General features: G+C 38.5%; 1 protein-coding gene across 3 annotated transcripts in view; it reads right to left on the reverse strand.

The window, feature by feature from the left end:
• DOCK10 (dedicator of cytokinesis 10) overlaps window positions 1-19,040 on the reverse strand; it is a 140,058-nt gene that overhangs the window by 26,684 nt on the left and 94,334 nt on the right. For all 3 annotated transcript variants that reach the window (XM_056499007.1, XM_056499009.1, XM_056499008.1), the window contains exons 18-33: window positions 18,449-18,514; window positions 17,491-17,583; window positions 15,526-15,649; window positions 15,252-15,373; window positions 14,502-14,588; window positions 13,858-13,950; window positions 12,198-12,316; window positions 9,786-9,855; window positions 6,633-6,746; window positions 5,489-5,560; window positions 4,950-5,096; window positions 4,226-4,309; window positions 1,491-1,587; window positions 910-954; window positions 304-479; window positions 60-176 (exon numbers count right to left, since the gene is read on the reverse strand). In XM_056499007.1, the coding sequence (XP_056354982.1) occupies window positions 60-176; window positions 304-479; window positions 910-954; window positions 1,491-1,587; window positions 4,226-4,309; window positions 4,950-5,096; window positions 5,489-5,560; window positions 6,633-6,746; window positions 9,786-9,855; window positions 12,198-12,316; window positions 13,858-13,950; window positions 14,502-14,588; window positions 15,252-15,373; window positions 15,526-15,649; window positions 17,491-17,583; window positions 18,449-18,514 (1,626 nt within the window). The remainder of the gene's footprint in view (window positions 1-59; window positions 177-303; window positions 480-909; window positions 955-1,490; window positions 1,588-4,225; window positions 4,310-4,949; window positions 5,097-5,488; window positions 5,561-6,632; window positions 6,747-9,785; window positions 9,856-12,197; window positions 12,317-13,857; window positions 13,951-14,501; window positions 14,589-15,251; window positions 15,374-15,525; window positions 15,650-17,490; window positions 17,584-18,448; window positions 18,515-19,040) is intronic.

Below are 19,040 nucleotides of genomic sequence, written 5' to 3' on the forward strand. Positions count from 1 at the left end.
TCAGACTGGCTCACTTTGCTCATTTCAGTGCTCCAAAATAAAAAAATCACACGAATTACCTGATTGGAAGTATTGATATTGAAGAGGAACATATCTTTCATGTAAATCCTTGGCATATTGTCCAAAAGCATCCCATAGAGTGGCATATACAGGTTTGCAATTTGTGCTTGTTTGGCCTAAAAATAAAAGATACAACACAATCCTCAAGAAACTAAGAAATACATAACAGTGGCTAAAGAAGTTTCATGTATGTTTAGGCACTGTATGAACAAGCAAATGAAGAAGAACAAGCAGTTTCTTTACCGGCTCTGCATATCGATCATCAAAGGAATGCTTGGCCATCAAGTTTTTAAGCACAGCCAAAGCCAAGTGCCTGATATCCTGGTCTTCTTGCAAGGCAAAGCCAACCTCCCTCAGCAGGACTCCAATTAGGAAATGCTTACGGCAAAACTCATTAGTCAGTGTGTACTCTGGAATGTCTTGGAATGGAACGGACAAGAATGTTTAAATTAATATTTAGGTTAATGCATCCTCCCCCCACCCCTTCACTGGCCAAATGTTCAATCCATTGTTAAACCTCAATTTCCTGGTCTGCCTCATTCTGCTCCTTCAATTCTCAGAATGAACTAATCTAATATTATTATCTCTTGAAGTCATGCAGCTTTTACTATTCAGTAATAAGATGATTTGTAGACATGCTCCCACATGAGAATCTCAACCACTTGCTCATTAGACTATTAACTTCTTGGAGGTACAAACTCCAAATTGTTGTTCTCATATCCTAAGCTCGAAAAGTTCTAAAAGAGCAATTCCACCTCTGAAAATGATAAATAACTTTTGTCTAAGATGTGCCACAATGCAGTGGCAGTAGTCAAATTCTGCTCTCTCATGCAGTCATATTGCTCATACCTGATGTTCGATACTCCTGTGCTGATTCTGAAGGCGTCACAGTGTCTTCATTTTTCATAAACATAAGAAAATGGGCAAAAAAATGCACTTTTTAATTATTGGTAAAAAAATATTTTGCTTTTAAAAAAATTGACTCAAATTTGAACTAAAACAACTTCTAACCCTGAGTGTCAAAACTGAACTCATTTTTTGGTGCTGAAGACTGAGGTACAAAGAAGAGAAGAGCCCTTTGCTTGAGCTGTACCTGTTGAAATCCTCTCCTAGTTCACCACTTCCCAAGGCTACTGCAGTAGCCTTACAGATTTAGCAAATCAGTCATCACAAAAATTCCAGTTAAAACTTCCAGTGAGAAAGCTTCCACCCCCACTCCCTAACTGAGCTGCCAGAGGTTAAGTTTATTTACAGGCATACTGAAATTAGGTTATTTTTATCACACTGCTTAAGTTCCACACCTGAAAAGCTGTTTGGGGCTTCTGAGCCTGATGTACAGACACGGCTCTTGAGAGAGTTATTTATTATCTGCTCTTTGAACCTCCCAACAATTCACTGCTATACAGAAATCCTCCTGAGGGAGACCTTACCAGGAATGTTTGAAGACCGTATGGGCAGGCACAGAGGGATAAAGTGCTCATGGTGACAGACTTCTTGGAGAAAGTCAAATTTGAACTGGTGTAAAGTCTGAAAATCCCAACAGGTAACGGTTCAGTTCACATTAAAACATGGGAAATAGTGAGACACAGCTCCACTGCTACTTATCTCTACATCAAACTTCACACTCACACCCAACAACAAAACCTTGGAGCTTATTATGCCAAGCTGCACAAACAATAAATCTATGGTTTTCATCTCTGTTATCAAAATAATTTGTCACAGACAAACAAGCCGTTTGGATTTGTAAACTATGATTTTTCATTGAAGATATAGTGATAAATCTAAGCTTGAGTCAAACTAAATATCCTTAAAGATACACTGGGTCTTTTGATGACATACTATAGCATGAAATAATAGTGAAGTATCTCTTCTAGTCTATAGAAATTATGAACCATCATAGTTATGACTTAAAAAATTTTTTTCAAAGTTTCAGCCACACAGGTCACACCTAGAGCTTACTGAGGTATAAAACTTCCTCTGTTAATGCCAATGAGTTCCACCTCCAAGGGATTTGGGTAATACATAGTTTTGGTGTTATTTCTTTAATAACTCCCTTCAAAGAAGCCATCCAGATAATTTTTGGAGCCTTGCATCTACCTCAAGAACTTATCATTCCTTCTGTAATGATGTGAAATTGAGATATAAAGATAATACACCATTTCCAGCAGCACATTTTTATTTCCATCATCCCATCTCATTGTCCTCAGTGGCCAAGCAGTCATTCTCAGTCATTCAGCAGCAGAGTTACTCTGCCCTAATGCTGGAAAGCATTTGTACAAGTCTTTTCATTTGCACTAAAACTGAATTGTAGCATTTCTGCTGCCACCATCAGGCTGGGATACCTAGAACAGGCACTCTTCTGAGTCCACCAAGTAGGGGATGGTAGGGAATTTTCCCCTAAAATTTTTTATTGCACTGTAGTATCTCTTCAGGAATACAGTATGTTAGCTGGACATGTTAATGGCAAATAAAAAGTGAAACATCTGAAATGTGTTTCCCAAGAGGAACTGTGACATTTTGAGGGAACACAGCAATGAACTGATTTCTAATGAGGTATTTCAACTTCTGAATAATGTTTCTCAAAACAATATTTAAATGTCAAAATATGGAATACCATAAGGGATATCTCTGTGGAACAGAAATTATGTTGCTTCATCCAGAATTGCAATAAATTCAAACTGTACTGCTACAGACTGATACACCCACAAAGATACTCAGGCAACAACATACACTGTTAAATTTTCTGAAAAGACAGGTCAGACTGCAGTATCTTTTTCTTTGATACATAAATAATCTCAGTTAAAGAGGCAAAAAACACACAAAAAGAAATCTTGCAGCACATTTAGAAGAGTGACTCCTGCTTAGGATGGGACTGAAATGAAAATGATTCAAGGCCTCTCTCCTTGAGGTAAGAAATCTCTGATTTTATTTTGTGACTATTGTTTCCAAGTGCCACAAATCCTGCTCCAGCTGCACATCTGCCACAACTCCACGGTGAATCTGCTCCCACACACGCTGGCAGATGGATCTGGAGGGATGCTGGCACTGTTCACACACTCACTGCCAAGAAGGTGCTAAGCACTGCTCTGCACACTGATTAATCTCAGGCTTTTCCACTGACCATTAATGGGCTTTTTTAATTAAACATCTGTTTCTTTGGTTGGATGTATTTAGGGAAGTTTGAAACGCAGAAACAGTTTTCAGATTGCATAATACTATTTACAGAATTACAGACTTCAGGCTATGACATTAATAACTGAGAGACCATTCAACAGCTGTTCCAGAGATTAAGTCAAAGACCTGAGTTAAGAATGAAGGTGGTTTTAGTAAAAAGCAAAGCAGACCTGGAGTAATCTCATTCTTTAGCTACAAATGCACATATTACCAGTAAAGAATTATAAAAAGTTAATGGACAAAAGCTTTGTGAGATTTTTGGGGAAAGATGAATCATTCAAAGTTTATATCTTGACTACATTGTGTTACTATATATATATATATACTCATAAACTCTGCATGGAAGAGAAAAAGCCTGTGACTCATCCTGGTGGATGAAGAGCAAAGGAGTCATGCTGAAAAATTCAGGGACCTCTTGCTGTTTTAAATCCATTGTTCAAAATTTATCAGTGACTGCTGCAGGCATTACAGAAGAAATTCAGGCTGCAGGGAATTTTCCTCATAGCCAGCCCAGACTAATTTGGAGCAGATTTGCCTTCTTGCATCATCAATGAGGTAAGAGCATGGCATTCACACAAAGTAAAGATGTTACAGTGTCACTTGAGTTTACACAATGCTTTTTCATATGCTCTTACTTTATTCTCCTCAAAGAAAACTGCTGCCAATTTCTGATGATACTTACAGACAAGTGTACTTTCAAAGAATTAAAGCTTAAATTTGGTCTTTTGGATTCTTTGGTCTGAGCAGTGCAGAGTCTGGTCTTGCAGGTCTCACAGAGTAGATGTTTGAACATGGCTATTTACTCCCAGAAAAGGAGACACATGGATTAAACCCAGAAGGATTTAATCTATATTTACTCTAAATATTTTCACTGACTTGAGTTCTGAGCCTGGTGAAATCATGGATTCATAAATAGTTTCACTATAAAAAATACTCTGCTACTCAGTCACTTTAGAAAAAACAGACACAAACAAATAAATCAGAGCCATACCTTGCTATCTCCAGTTCCAAACATACTTATATAGTTGTTGACCATCCTGAACACAAATCCACGATCCATAAATGTAAAACAGCGCTAAGAAAGGGGGAAAATGAATTAGTGTTTTATAGGAAAAAGTCCAATACATGGCCTCAGTTACCTGATCACTTTGTGTCACCTGTACACTGGAATCATGTGCACAGATGAGGTAAGTCTTAGGCAGGTCAAGTAACATCAGAGACCTGGTGCATCTCTCTTGATTTTCACATTAATTTTCAGTAATAAAGAATTAATCTACCTTGTCATTTTCACTGTGTCTGCAGCCTAAAGTAACCACCACAGAGTTTTACTCGAGAAAAAAAAATCTTGAATTCCCTTCTCTGCAACTCCTGAGTTCTGCAAAACTAGCAAAGCCTTCTGTTATACACATTCAAACCAAATATTTTACCTATTTGAATATAATGGAAGAATCTGCAAAACTTGAAAACTTTGACTCTTTAAAAGCATAGACAGAAATTAATTACAATTGCTTTAGAGCAGATTTACATGAAGCTTTTGCATCCTCAAAGATGAAAGGCCATAGAAAACTGAATAATCAGTCACCACTGAACTTAGAAATTGAGCCATCATCCACTCAGAATTGGTTTTACTCCCCTTTGACTAGACTAGATTAGTCTGGAGTTTGTATTAAATATGGGGAAATAAGTTCATGTGCTGTAATGACAGAACACCTCACCTTGAGAAATTTGGCAGTGCTGCAGTTTGCATTCTTGGTTTCCTCAAGAGCATCTTTGTACTTCCAAACAACATGGTCTGCCAAAACCATCACAAGTGTGTCCAGCTCAGTTTGAAATGATTCTGGAAACCTCTGAGTTCGAGAAACCTAAGCAGAGAACAGATCATCAACTTAAGAGTGCAGGATGTTGCACATCAAACATTCAGGCCAAGAATAAAGTCAGCAAACCACAGGCCATTCAACTTAGAAGAAAAGTACTCCTAGAGTTCCATGGATCAATTCTAAGCACAAACTCCAAACAGAAGAATCTGGTCCATAGGAAAGAGAAATATATCCTTAACCTATCCTCAATCTATCTTTGTACAATCAAGAACAGGTTGGAGCCCAGCAGGTAATATAATGTTTTCATAGGTCAACCTATTTTACCAAGTATCACAGGATTTATTTTATTGGCCAGTCAAGCAGTAAAGTTCAAGTATATACAAGTGTATTTGCCAGGACTCTGCAATTTCCCTAAGAGATTTTGTATATAAACTTACCTTTGTTTTGTTTGTATCAACCAAGTGCTGTGCCATTGATTTTAAGATGACTGCAAAGAAGAACCAGGAATGCTGTTCAAAAGGAAAAGAGTGAATGAATAATGATTGCCTGATAAACACCTTATGATGCATTACCATCCCTTATAGATGGATTGTCTCAGTAATGCACAGTGCTAAACACTATGTGACAAATAAATTTAAAAATCTAAGTGCCATGGATTTGAGTAATGCTGGATCATGTCCTTGAGAGAGGTGAAGCCATCTCAGGCATTTTCTCACTGTGGCTTTTTGCAATAAGGAGCTTCCAAGCACCACTCCTACAAACTCCCCATTCCTACTGAATGGTTTGCTTGCAGGGAACAGGCAGAAAGGGGTGATGCAGAGAACTGCAGAGAATAACCTGCCTTGTGAGTTCCATCAAAAGGGTAATTTGGCACATAATAAGATGGTACTTGAACAGAGTGGCTCTTCAAATACCATTTGAAATACTGAATAAGTACAATACAGATTGATATCTCTGGATATATGTGAAACAAATACACTCCAAAAGCTTATACATTGAAAAAACCCCCAAACCACCTCACAACAAACCCAACCACAAGCACTTTTTTGTAGCCCAGGATTTCTGCAGGTTTTCTGCTTTTTTCAAACTATTTTTTTTTTTTTTTGCTAATAGCTCGAAGAAAATCAGAACTGGTTCATTTTAAACAGCAGAACACATTTTTGCCTCTGGGAAGTCCTGGGCTGGACTGGGTAGCTCTTGTACCATAACCAGAGGCTCAGGGACAGACCTTACAGATGTATGAATTTCATACAGATCAGTATTTCCCCTGCATCTTCCAAGTTAAAAATAAAAACACAGTATCCTAAAACTAATTGCCCACATCATACTGTGTAAGAACTAGGTCCCAGGTTCTGACTGAGCTGTAATAGACAGGAGGAATTTTATGCAAACCACAGCATATTGAGATACATGTTATGCTGAGAACCTGCAGCAGCTCTGCTAAGTCTGACTCTTGAATCACTGCAGGGTGTGATTTGCACAAAGGTCACACAGGGAAAAGAAAGAGGAGAAAGATAAGTGAGCTTTAGGCAGAAAACCAATAGGAAAACTACAAATGTGCTAATTCAAGCTATCATTCACCTTTAAAACCTGTTTCACAGTTACTTGTTCATTTGACTTCAGCAGACCAGTCACATTCTTGGATAGCTCCTCATGGACAGTTCTTTCATTAAATGATTTGGTCCTGAACACATACTGAGGAAGAAAGAAAAAAGGAAAACTTTCAAAATGTGCAATAAAATAAATACAAAAAAGCCTCAGTAGGAGATGATAAATTGTGTACCACTAACAGCTGACAAACTTTGCTGTCAAATGATCTTGACTGAACAATCCATTCACATAAAGTTTAATTTCCCTAGCAGTAATGGCACAACACTGCTCCTCTACAAAACCTCAGTTTTAAACACAGCTTTCTATTGATTTCAGCTGAATGTGAATTAAGAGGAAATTCTGCTTAAAATCAGCACTGATTTACTTTTCAATAGATGATAGGATCCTGACACCTCCAAACTGCCTTTCAAGCCACTTCACCTGGGAAGAAAAGAAAATGCCAGCAGAGGAAGTGTGGAGGGTTTTCACCCACTTAGTCAAGGTCACCTTTCACTCAGAGCTGGTCACAACTCTTCATCCTGAAAGGTGTAGAGCAGCACTGCAGCTCTCTGATGGGCAAAACAATACCCCTTGTAGAAACTGAGCCCTCAAGGGAGGAATTTACCTACCAAGTTGTTAGGAACTCAAACCCACCATAAGTGCTCAAAAATTTAAGCTGATAATTTGGTACCACTGCACCTTCCCTAAAGCAACAGCTCTGATAGGGCATCAGTTGGGATCAAAAATCTTTTCAATACAAGCAGGTTGGCAAAAGAAACAAACATCTCTTGAAAACAAGTGATTAATATTCAGCTTTGTTTCTACAGCAGATGCCATAAGCTTCTCCCTGTGCAGTTTGGCACTTCTGGGTCCAGTTATTTAAGTCAGTGTAATCTCACATTATTGCTGCATTGTGAGTCACAATTCCCAACTTACTTATTCCCAAAACAGCATTTCTGAAGTAGATATTTGTTTCCTTTCAGATGGAAAACAAAGAGATTACCAGTTATTGGGTTTTGACTGCTGCTGGAAATGAGAAAACAGACCAAATGGATTTATGGTGTGACTTAATGATCACCTGTAGTTTCAAAGATTATTAGCTGGTCATGCAGTAAAAATTATTGAGCAGAAGTGGTTTTAATACCCATTTAATTAACTACATTTACATGTTACATTGGTTATTTGCTCTGCTGGAAGAGCTCTGCTGGACCCCAGAAGAATTCTTCTGTGCTGAAATTGGGGTACCTGAGACAAACTGAACTACTCAGAGGCTGAGGTACATTACCTGTAGACATATGCATTAATAAAGTAGGAAAGTAAATCCATGCCATGCAAATATCAATCAACAGCTGTCAACACTGAAATTAAAATGTTTTCCCATTTAGCAGCCTTACTTCTATCATGTTTTCATATTTCTACATGCTAAAGTCTACAGTTTATCAGGACTGTATTTGCTTTCACTTTATTCCTAAAGTGAAACACTCCCTCCGAGCCTATGTCACAAATAATACTCATCATCCACAAATGAAATGTATTTTCTAAGAGCTACTTGTTGCACAGTGAAGCAGGATGTCATTACAGACAGCACTCCACACAACTGTTTGCCTCTCATAGTTTCTTTCCACGACTGTGGGGATCTCTCATTGCCATCATGATCTCCATTAGTTCTGTCACCACTGACCAGAGCAAGACAAGAGACAAAGCAATGGCAATATCTCCTTCAGCTCTTTGAATACCCTTCAATTCTCCTCTATTCTGCTTTATGAAATACACAGATAAGTCAGCAAACATAACACTCAAAGCTATTAAAGATTTCTCACTACTGATTCATCAAGCGTGACTAGAACAAAATTTACTATCCCTCTCCACTGCAGTTAAAAGAGGGAAAACAACAAAGGCCAGGGAAGGGAATAAAAAGTGCAACACACTTAATGGGGTTCACTTGTCTATGGATTTTTCTGTCCATGCCAGTAGATGCAGTTAATTTGTGCTTCTGCTTATAAACTCTGCTTCATAAAACTCTCAGCTTATAAAGCTGTTACCCAAGTGCATTGATGATGAGATAGTTGCTGGCCAACAGCATTGCTCATACTCATTTAATGGATGTCCAATTGACAAAGATGCCAAGGAGATCATCTTTAGAGGCCACTCCTTTGTTTTTTTAAATAATACTACAGATTGCCCTGAAGCAAACTCCATACACAGTACCTACCCACATATATTCTAGTCTTCAAAACAATAAAGGACTAAAAAAGGCTGAAGAAATAGGGAAAAGACATAGAATGTGAATTCCACAGATGAGAAAAGAATTTATGTACAACAGAACATGCAAAAACAAGGGATCTTGAGACAAATAATAATTTTATAATCAAAAGTTTAGTTACAAAGCTATAGCTTCCTAAGAGACATGAAGCCATCTGGCAAATGTGAAGAGCACCCAGAAGTACCTCAATCACAAAAATTGCTACTTGTGGGTGCTTTTCAAGGGATTGAAAAGAAAGGGATTCAAGGGGATCACCTTACAAGGGCAACCCATACCTGTATAACATAGATGGACAGAAATTTTATAGTGAATTTTATAGTGATAAATCTCATCACAGTCAAGAGGAGTGCTGCAGACTGCAAGCAGCATCAAATGTCTCTCACTGGTAATTATCTAGTGGAAGTTTCATGATCTTTCATGTTATCTCCCCCTTCCCTTGTCTCAAATGCTGCATAGTGGGAAATTCTCTGCTTAGCATCATTTCACAAAGACTGACCCTACACTCCCAAAACTCAGTGGTAATACATTTGCACCAGGTTTTGGTTCTGAAATATGAGTTCTAGTTATCAGCTGGATGCACTGCAGCTTCTCCCTCCTGTGCTTGCTCAACTTGGTGTTCTATGGCAAAAAAAAAAAAAAAAAAAAAAAAAAAAAAAAAAAAAAAAAAAGCTGCAGCAGCAGAGACCTGAGCAGCTGCTTGTCCTCAACAGAAGAGTTTTAAAGTTTCTTAACCAGAGTCTCTCAGTGGCAGAAAGTTATGATGCTAATGCAGAAAAAGCTACAAACAAGTACAACTAAGAGTAAACAGGAAAAAACCCCACAAAACCACCAAAGCCAACCCATCTCTCCACAAACTATTAACATTCCAACACTGGCCATACCGTCACGTAAGAATTGATGCAGTTATCTAGTTGTTCTTCGTGGCACTTGGCAACAATGTTGGTAAGAACTCTGCAAGATAAAAGAACAACAAAAACTGAGCTATTATGTGTCATATGGCAGAGAAAATCTACCTGATAGTCACACTGCCCTGTTCTTGTAAGCTCATGTAGAACAGTGCATGAGGGGTGTGATCCAAATGATGAATAACATGTGCAAAATCTGTCCACTAGGAAAAGCCAGTCATTTCTTGGGCTTTCCAGCACAGCAAGGAGAGGCTGGACACATGAAGAGACCACAGACAAGCTTAGGGATTAGCAACAGGGAAGAAAATTGCCTGGACCACACCAGCACTCACACTCAAAACCTGAGCTCCAACAAACAGTAGGAAACAAAATTTAACTATGTGAAACTGAGAACTGCAGCAGAGTTTTCTCTTCAATTCATACATGGACCATCTTTGAGATCATCCTGTTCCAGAAAACACAAATCTAGGCAAGAAGTCTTCAACTTGACCATACTTTCCTTTTGATTATTGGGAGTTCGTTTTTTTCAGGATACTTAATATAGAAAAGACTGTGCAATTTTAGACTCTTATTTTTATGTGAAAGAATTTAGGAACAGGCATAGTAACAGTATGACTAAAATAGATTAATAATGCACTTGACAGACACATACAAGTACTCCCTTTGACTAACTTGGTGATTTGAGTGTCTTCAGGAAATTCTTATTATTGGATCCAAAAGCTTTTTAAGTCCCTTAAGTATTTTTAATATATATTGCTGTTAGGAGAAGTAAAACTTGTAGCAAATAACAAAAGCCATGACAGAATTAATTGTGCCCATTCTGATCTTTTAACCTTCATTCTGATTTGAAACAGAAATGATTTCTGGCAAAAACGTGACAGGGAAATGATGACACAACTGGGCCTCCAGACAAGTAAATAACCATGAGTATAAAAGGAATAATGTTTTCTCCACAACACATAAGCCAATCCATGCTCTCATTCTGTTGTTGCTTTTAGTAAGTTCAACACAAGCTGCTTCAAGCTATTCAGAACAAAACACTGTGTATATGTAGGACACGTCAATGAACAGCACACACAGCAGACATGCATATTCCCACTGGCATCAGCTCTGCCAGCACAGAAGACAAGACACCACATATGCTAGAAAAGCACTGAGAATCCCTCCTTTTTACTTTTCTTTTTTTGGGCCAGGTGTGTGTATAGTCAAAATCTGAAGCATGGAAAAAAACAACATCCTTCCATTTTTCCATCTAATCATTAAAACTGTATTTTAAACAGCTGCTTCTTCATTTTTCTAGTCAGTTAACTGATGCTGAAATTCTGCCCTGGGACACAATTCATCATTTTCTCTAGACTTAACATCAGTTGATTTGCTGGCCACAAAGGTGTCCCCAGCAGAGGTCTGCTGGCCTCTTCCCCTTTAAAAACAGCGTCCAGTGATGAAATCACACACACACTTATGAGGAAAGGATCCATTAATCCTCATACCTAGCTGTGGCAAAACTGGACCTTGCCCTGAAAAATGCCATGATCCTTTGATAAAGCATATTGAAGCTTAGCTTTCCAAGGCTAAGATGGGGAACTCTGCTTCCTTGTTCCTTTAAGTTTCCCTAAGTAATTGTTCTTCAGGAACTAATTCTGAAGCACAATCTCTGGAAGAAAAGAAATAATACTGACAGCAGATCAGTCTAACAGGGCTGCAGAGGACAGCTGTAATTTTTTCCTACCAGCAGTATTGTAGTCCCCATGTTTAGCTGCTGGAGGAAGTACAACAAAAACACCACTATGGCCATAAGCAAATACAACACAACTTTCTGCCCTCCTGCAGAGACCAATAATAATAATCTCTCCAGTTCCTTTTTTCCTGCTGCCCTGATTAACAGCATCAATAAAGACAATTTCATTATGTGAGGGGTGAGAGACTCAGCAAATCATTGCAGTTGTTTGTCTGCTCTCTGGAAAATGCTTCTATAGCTTTTCAGTTATTGCTGATATATTCTAATTAAAAAACGCCCCTAAATGGTGTGACCTGGTTGTTTGACTCTGCACTGGATGCAGCAAGCTGCTGAGCTCTTCCTGTGCTGAACACCACATCCTCAGAACCAAACACAAACCAAAGTTGAAACCCAGCTGTGTCAGGAAGCTCTTGGCTGCTCAGGAATGAGACCTTTCCCTAGGATTGTCTCAAGGCACACAGACACATCCTCCACGGTCAGTGATTTCCAGCCACATGATACCAAAATTTCCATGTGTTATTTGCAGAGCCCAGTGCTAAGGGGAAGCAGCATTCTCACCTATTGCAGCCTAAATGTCATAGAGCAGCTATAACTACACAACATCTGCATTTGAGTGAATCCTGTACAACACACAGGGGTCAGCCAGATACCTGGTCACAGCTGTTGTAACTTCATCATCACTGTTTTGCACCAAAACCCAGAAGAGCTGGTTCAGGACTACAGGAAGAAAATTCATAATCACATGGATCTTCTCAATCCTCAACAAATTCTGTAAGGGAGGTAAGAAAGAAAGTGAGAGACTTTCAATACAAGCAATAAAAGCTGACAGGTGCCATGCAGTGCAGGCACTGGTGTAACAGCAGGAGGAAAACAGGTCAGCTAAGTAGAGAACTGGTTCCCCATGAAGCTTGCTTTAAATATGACACAACTGTAAGTATTGTCCAAATTTCAGAATTCCAGTATTTTGTGCTAAACTGACTTAAGGGCAAAAAAAAAAAAAAAAAAAAAAAAAAAAAATAGTATTAAAAACCTGACATTTTATCTTCTCTAACCAAGAAATGTATTGAGTTTTTAATAAAAAATTAACAAACTCCTTTGAATTTCCCCTAGATTTTTATTTCAGGTATTTCCAAATCAGCTTACTGTCTAGAAAGCTGTAAAGCTTTTATGGATCCCTAAACTTTGCCCATTATGTTCAATGGCTTTCCAAAAATTATTTAGGACTTCATTCTGTTGAGGTATAACCTTCTAAATAACACTGATGCTTTGACTTGTGAACACACACCTTAATGATTTCTTTAAATCAAGACAGTATTCAAAAACAAAGCCACTCTTTTCAGATCTGCAGGTAGACCTGCATCTACAAACAAAAGTAGTGGCCATCCTTATGGATTTGCCCAGAGAACTACCATGATTTATTGGAACCTATTCTTTCATTTTTAAAGAAAATCTCTTCCCAAGCAGCCTGTATCTGATCAAGGTATACACTCATACAGGAAAACATCACCAGTGAAGGAAAGGGGGAAAGCACCTACATGGTGGAAACATCTAAACCCCAAACACCTGCTGGATTTTACAGAGTGCTAAAAGGAAATATAATAAATGTCACATGTACGATGGCTCCGTCAGTTCAGAGATGGAACAGTCACATCTGCCTTCAGTTTTCTTGCTTATCTGTTTGTTAACATTCCACAAGTACAGTGCACAGAAGAACCCTGGATTTCAGCACTCATGAACAGGTAAAGAATTACAGCCTTACATTCACCTGCTGCTCTTCTAATTTGCTTGTCATACTCCTCCCTTCTCACAGGTTTTGACCTCTACTGAATACAGGCACATTTGATGCAGCTCCTGCTTGCAGATGTTGTTTCTGGTTTCAAAACTTGACAGGCAACAAGCACTCTGGATTTATACACTCCCTGACCAGCCCTCTGAATAGCACCCACGTTTTTAAAGGAGGTAAGGATAGAAGTTATTTAAGGCAGAGAGGATTATCAGGAATACTGCAGCTCCCTTCCCAGACATTACTGGAGCAGCATTCCCTTATCCCCTAAGGGATCTGAGCTCGGGCACAGGCTGGGGCAGCAGAGCTGCTGGGGCAGATGCAGCCCTGCTCTAGATGAGAAGGGATGGGAGGCAGCTGGTGACAGCAGTGCATCTGTCACATCAAGTCCATCTGACTGGAGCTGTCACAGACCCTCTGCCTCCTGGTAAACCTGTGCCATGGTTAGAACTCTGCAGTGGGGGATCAATTGAGAGAAAACCCTAAATACAGCTGTGTAGTACAATTTGCATTGCAGGATACTTTACCTTACAAGAATTGATAAATTTTGAGGTAGGAGGCTGAGACAAATCCTTTTCTCTTTCCTGGCACTGATGGAAAAAGTTATTCAGGTATGGATCCTAAAAATAGGAAACATTCACATTAATGTATACTGTAGATGATTACAATTTAGTGCCAGAAATTGGTTACAGCAATCACCCATGACACCCATGAACACACTTGGTCTCCACCATGTTACATTAGAGTCACTGAAAGAAAATCAATTTTTTGAGTCCAAACCATTGGCCAGCACAGCTTGCTAAATTCCAGGTGCTTTGACTAATCCTTTTTCACTGCTGTGAGTGATTAACTTTTTCCTCACAAGCTAAGGGATTTCAAAGGCCAGATTTTTTTTTTTCTTCCTGATACTTATAATTTTATTTTTTTTTTCTGTTTAAACTGATATTCCACAATTTTTCTGTTGGTATAATCTTAAATAATTTTCACTTTTCCTTAAATTGTGCATCCTTGAAGTATGTATTCCATCATTGGCATCTTGCCCTTCTGCACTGAAATAAACTTTAAATGTTATAGAAACAAATTAATGTATGATTTTAAAACCCCTTTCAGACATTCCCTGACACTTTTTGTGTGTAAGCAGGTCACAGAGCTAAGAGGAATGTTGCCTTACCTGAGTATTTACTGTTGATACAACGAAAGTAGAGACTTTGAAAAGTGGTTTCCCACTGTCTACCCATTTTATATCACTGCCAATCTGCTGTTAAAAGAAAAACAACAAAAAATATTTTTCCACCTATTTTCTACTTATTCAAGTTTGCACCAGATTTTCAGTGCACAGCTTTGCACATGAGTGTGCATGAACTGCACTGGCTGCTGTGGTTTCACAAACACCATCACTGCAATACAAACCCACTCTGCAGCTCAAGACCAATGCTACCATTCAAGGGACAGATCCTGCCCCACCCTGTCCTCATGACAATAGCAAAACAAACACAAGGAGGCAGAAATAATCCAAGCTGGGCTGGAACAGCAGGAAAATATGATATCACACCACAAAACTAGAGCATGAATCATGACTGTGGATCACATCAGCTGGAGAATGAATGTCATATGGCCTGAGTTTGTGAAGAGTTCTTTTTGACCACTCTGATTCACATTTTGAGGAGTTATAACACTGTAGAATATAAAAACCACACTTTTTCCTCCATGTACAGCTGTGAATCAGCAATGTGAGACATTCAGATAGGTGCTGCACATATTAGTTCCTATACCCAGTGATATCCAAATGAATATCTAAACCAGAAACCTTATTTACCATTTACTCTCCCCAGCAAAAGCAAATGGCAGTGTGACCTCATGAAGACCACCTGCCAATGAATGCTCTGTGCCACTGGAGCCACGTGGAGGTGTGAATGAATACCTTGGTGCTTGCTGGCTCCTGAAGGCTCAGGTAGTTGGGGGGAAGGCTGCTGGCCACTGGCACGTGGTGCTCCTGGGAAGCCAACTGGGCATCTTTCAGCAAAGGGAGCCAGGCAAACCCCACTGTGCACAAGAACAATAAATGAGTCTCTTTGGAAAAACAAAGCTTGTAAAGTTTAAAGGAAGACAATAACACCCAGCCAAAAAACTTTGCAATCCTTATTTGAATGTACATAATGTATATTTATAATTGAAAATAATTCTACTACAGGTACCTGGTGTCTCCAGAGCCTCTTTCTTTTTGGCATTAGCTTTTGCATTTATGTCACAGGTGACATGATAAAATGAAAACAGAATGTGGTGTTTCTTATGGAGTTGAGTGGGAAGTTCAATTTTCACCTGAAATGTAAAATGTTACACCTCACTTTAGTTTAAAAATCAATTAAACCAGGCATCAGAGATGGGCTAAATGAGTGACATCTCTACACAGATATCTAAGTATAGCCTGCCTTTACTGGGTAATGTTTGCTCCATGATAAGAAATACTCTCTTAAGGAAATAGTTTATGATGATCATCCATCCCTTTTACTTAAAACAGCTTTTTTCCACTTTGTCTTGTGGAGGAGTATTTTCATTAATGATGAAAGAGCATAAGATGAAAGAGGACAGAACTAAAGAGTGGTGGACTCTGCTTAGAAGTGATCACCTGCACTTTAGCAGCCATAAATAGCCAGCCCTGTGCTCATATATGCAGGATGGCCAAATTAAAACTAAAATGATTTTTCAGCTACTGCTTCATCATCATTTCATGGCAAAGACCAAGTAATAAGGGCTGACATGAAAAGAAACTTTTATTTATAATTTCTGCTCAGTCTTAAATCCCATATCATGCCATCCATGAAATCCTACACACTGGTTTTCAGGTATTATTAACCTATTGGGATAAAAATACAAACTAATTAAAACATGTTACCATAAGAACTAATAAAAATGACCTTTGCTCCTGTGAGCTGTGATGAAATTTATCCAAGCTAATCCTATGCTAAAGTAAGGGTTAGAAATCGTTGGCAAATGCTTCCAGTGTTAAATCAGCTTAAGGGTAAGAACCTAATACCATAAACACAGATATAAAATGGGCACCCAGAGACAGAGATTAAGACAACTTTCCTAACATCCTACATTCTTTAAATTCTGCACCTGCATTCCTAGGGACATTTAGGACAGGTGCACACTTCTTCCAGCCCAACTGGCTGTTCACATCTGAGCTCAGCTCCTCGTTCAGGTTGAAAGTAATCTCCCAAACCAAGTGGCTCACTAGCATCACACCAAGGACACTTTCAGATGTGTTAAACCCCAAAACAAAATCTCTGAAAATGTAATGCTGTAAGTTTCACCTCAGTTCCTAAACAGGCATCTTAAAATTGATACTTCATATGTAGCTGTACATTATCTGCTGATCTTGTCTCAGCAATTTTATCAAAGTAAATTTTTACTGAAAAGGGAAATTTTATTGATTAGGAGAACTGTTTGGAAAATGCAGGCTATAAACTCTGTGCTATTTGCCAGTCTTATCACTACACATAAAGCAGTAGTGAAAAATTCAGAACAGACACTTGACATTCACAAGCCATCAAACACACCAGTCACTGATAGGGTGAAATTAAGTTCACCTGCAGGAAGCCTGGGGAATCAACACTTGGTGAAACATAAAGATGCACATGCGAGTAACATTTGGCAAAGGCCACCACATGAATTACTCTATATCTGCATCCTCAAAGGCACCACAGCTAAAGGACTTGCTGCAGCCACCACACATCACTGTACATTCTGTTCAAACCACTGGATCAACAAAAATGCCCCAATGCAGATCTTGTATGTCAGAGAGGGATTTGTTCTGACACTTGGCTCCACACTTCATCATAATGTTTACTGTTTCCATTAAATTCAGAGATGCAGCTGGACCCTTAATGTAATCCAGACGTGCATTTTAGAGAACTGGACTGCTCCTAATTAATTCTACAGCATCTTAACTGTACTCAGAACATCTTACAAAAGGAACAATCCACTGAGTTGATTTAAGAAGAGAAAACAAAACATGAGACTGCATGGCAATCTACATAGCACAGCCCTTCCAGATACACAAGCAATGGCAACAGAAACATTCTGTACAGATTTTTTTTTGTCTCATTGGCAAACATGTGGGATTGGCAGACATTTAATGAAAGAAAAAGCAGACTGACCTCATCATAGAAATCAGGATTCTGGGAATGATGCAGCACAGCAGTGTAGGCTGAGGTTGTAAATAAGGGTCCACCTGGCTTCCCATAAATACACTGATAAAAGTAACATGTTTTCATTACATTGGGAAATTCTGCTGAAGATACTAGTATTGGTATATCTAATATGTATGTACATTCAAAACAATTATCATGAAAGATTGATCATTACTTTATCAAATATTAAAATAAATGTTTTAAGTGCTCAAACCTGGATTTTTTTATACACACTTCCAGTAAAGTCCATTGATTCTGTGAAAATTACCCTATGCTCAATTAAGCAATGCAGACTCCTTAGACTTCTTCCTTGGTCTTACCAATTTAAGAGTTTTCTGCAAAAAGCTTTACAAAATCTATTTCTCTTTTATGCACTTCAATACACAATACAGTGCTTTTACTGACTTTCAAATGTTACAAAAACTATCCCTGTTAATCTCTTTTCTGGCAGGGTCCTGTCTGGGCTCTCTTGATTACTGAGTAATGGCAGTTTTATTTATTGCTGGGAAAACTAGACCACAACTGGACTATGCAACAGCCCCTGGGCAATAGCAAAGCTAAGAATTAAGTCTCAGGTCCTTCTAATTTTGTGCCTCACTTTTCAATCAAGTCTCCTGAGCTCAATGAGAAATATTGGATAAGTGACAAATTCTAGAAAAAGCAAGCTGCAGTGTAAAAAATGGTTCAGTTTTCTAATATTACCTCCTTTCCCCTCCACCAGTCAGAATGCTGGCACTGTAAAATGGAATCACTATGACCAGCTGGGATCTAACAGAACCACAGTGCAAAATTACTGGGATGTATGACAACATCCACTCCTGAATTGTTCTGGTTCAGTATCACCCTTAAAATCCAGTATTCCTGGATTTTATAAGTAATGTCCTCAAAAACAGCACCCTCTGAATAAACTCCCCTTGCAGCTCACCTTGAGTGGCTTTGCTCCTTCTTCATCAGAGCTCTTGAACTCAATGCACACTGTTATATTCCGTGCCTGGAGAGACAGGAGAATAGTAAAGCTGAGATCAGAAATGGGGTACCCATAAAAATTCAGGTAAACTACAGAGCTGGAATAAAGCCTTTTCAGAATCCAAGAGAAACACACAAATGGTCTATCAATATTTATAAATGCCTGTAAGTCTCAGTTATATCACTAGAAATAAAATTTCCAAGAAAAATGCAAAATGCAAGCCAGGCCTCAAAATGACTGTTTAGAAGCAGACTATTAAGTGACCAGAACTCACCTGTATCTTGTCCTTAATTAGTTTTCAACCAAGGAAACACAAGTGGTACCAGATTTCATTTAAGAACTACAAACATTATCTAAATTAATTTTATCTGCACATGTTATGTCATTCATATGAAGCTCTTCTGAAAATCATGAAGAAGGTATTACCACATTATCTCTCTTTGAATCACTGTTACAACTTAAAATTAACCCATAGATTCATTAAAATTGTACCAGTGCTTTATGATTTCAAAAGATGAAAAAGATGAAGAGCCAGTTCAGTGACATCACC

Source organism: Oenanthe melanoleuca, chromosome 9 (genome assembly GCF_029582105.1).
Source record: "Oenanthe melanoleuca isolate GR-GAL-2019-014 chromosome 9, OMel1.0, whole genome shotgun sequence".
NCBI classification, from domain to species: domain Eukaryota; kingdom Metazoa; phylum Chordata; class Aves; order Passeriformes; family Muscicapidae; genus Oenanthe; species Oenanthe melanoleuca.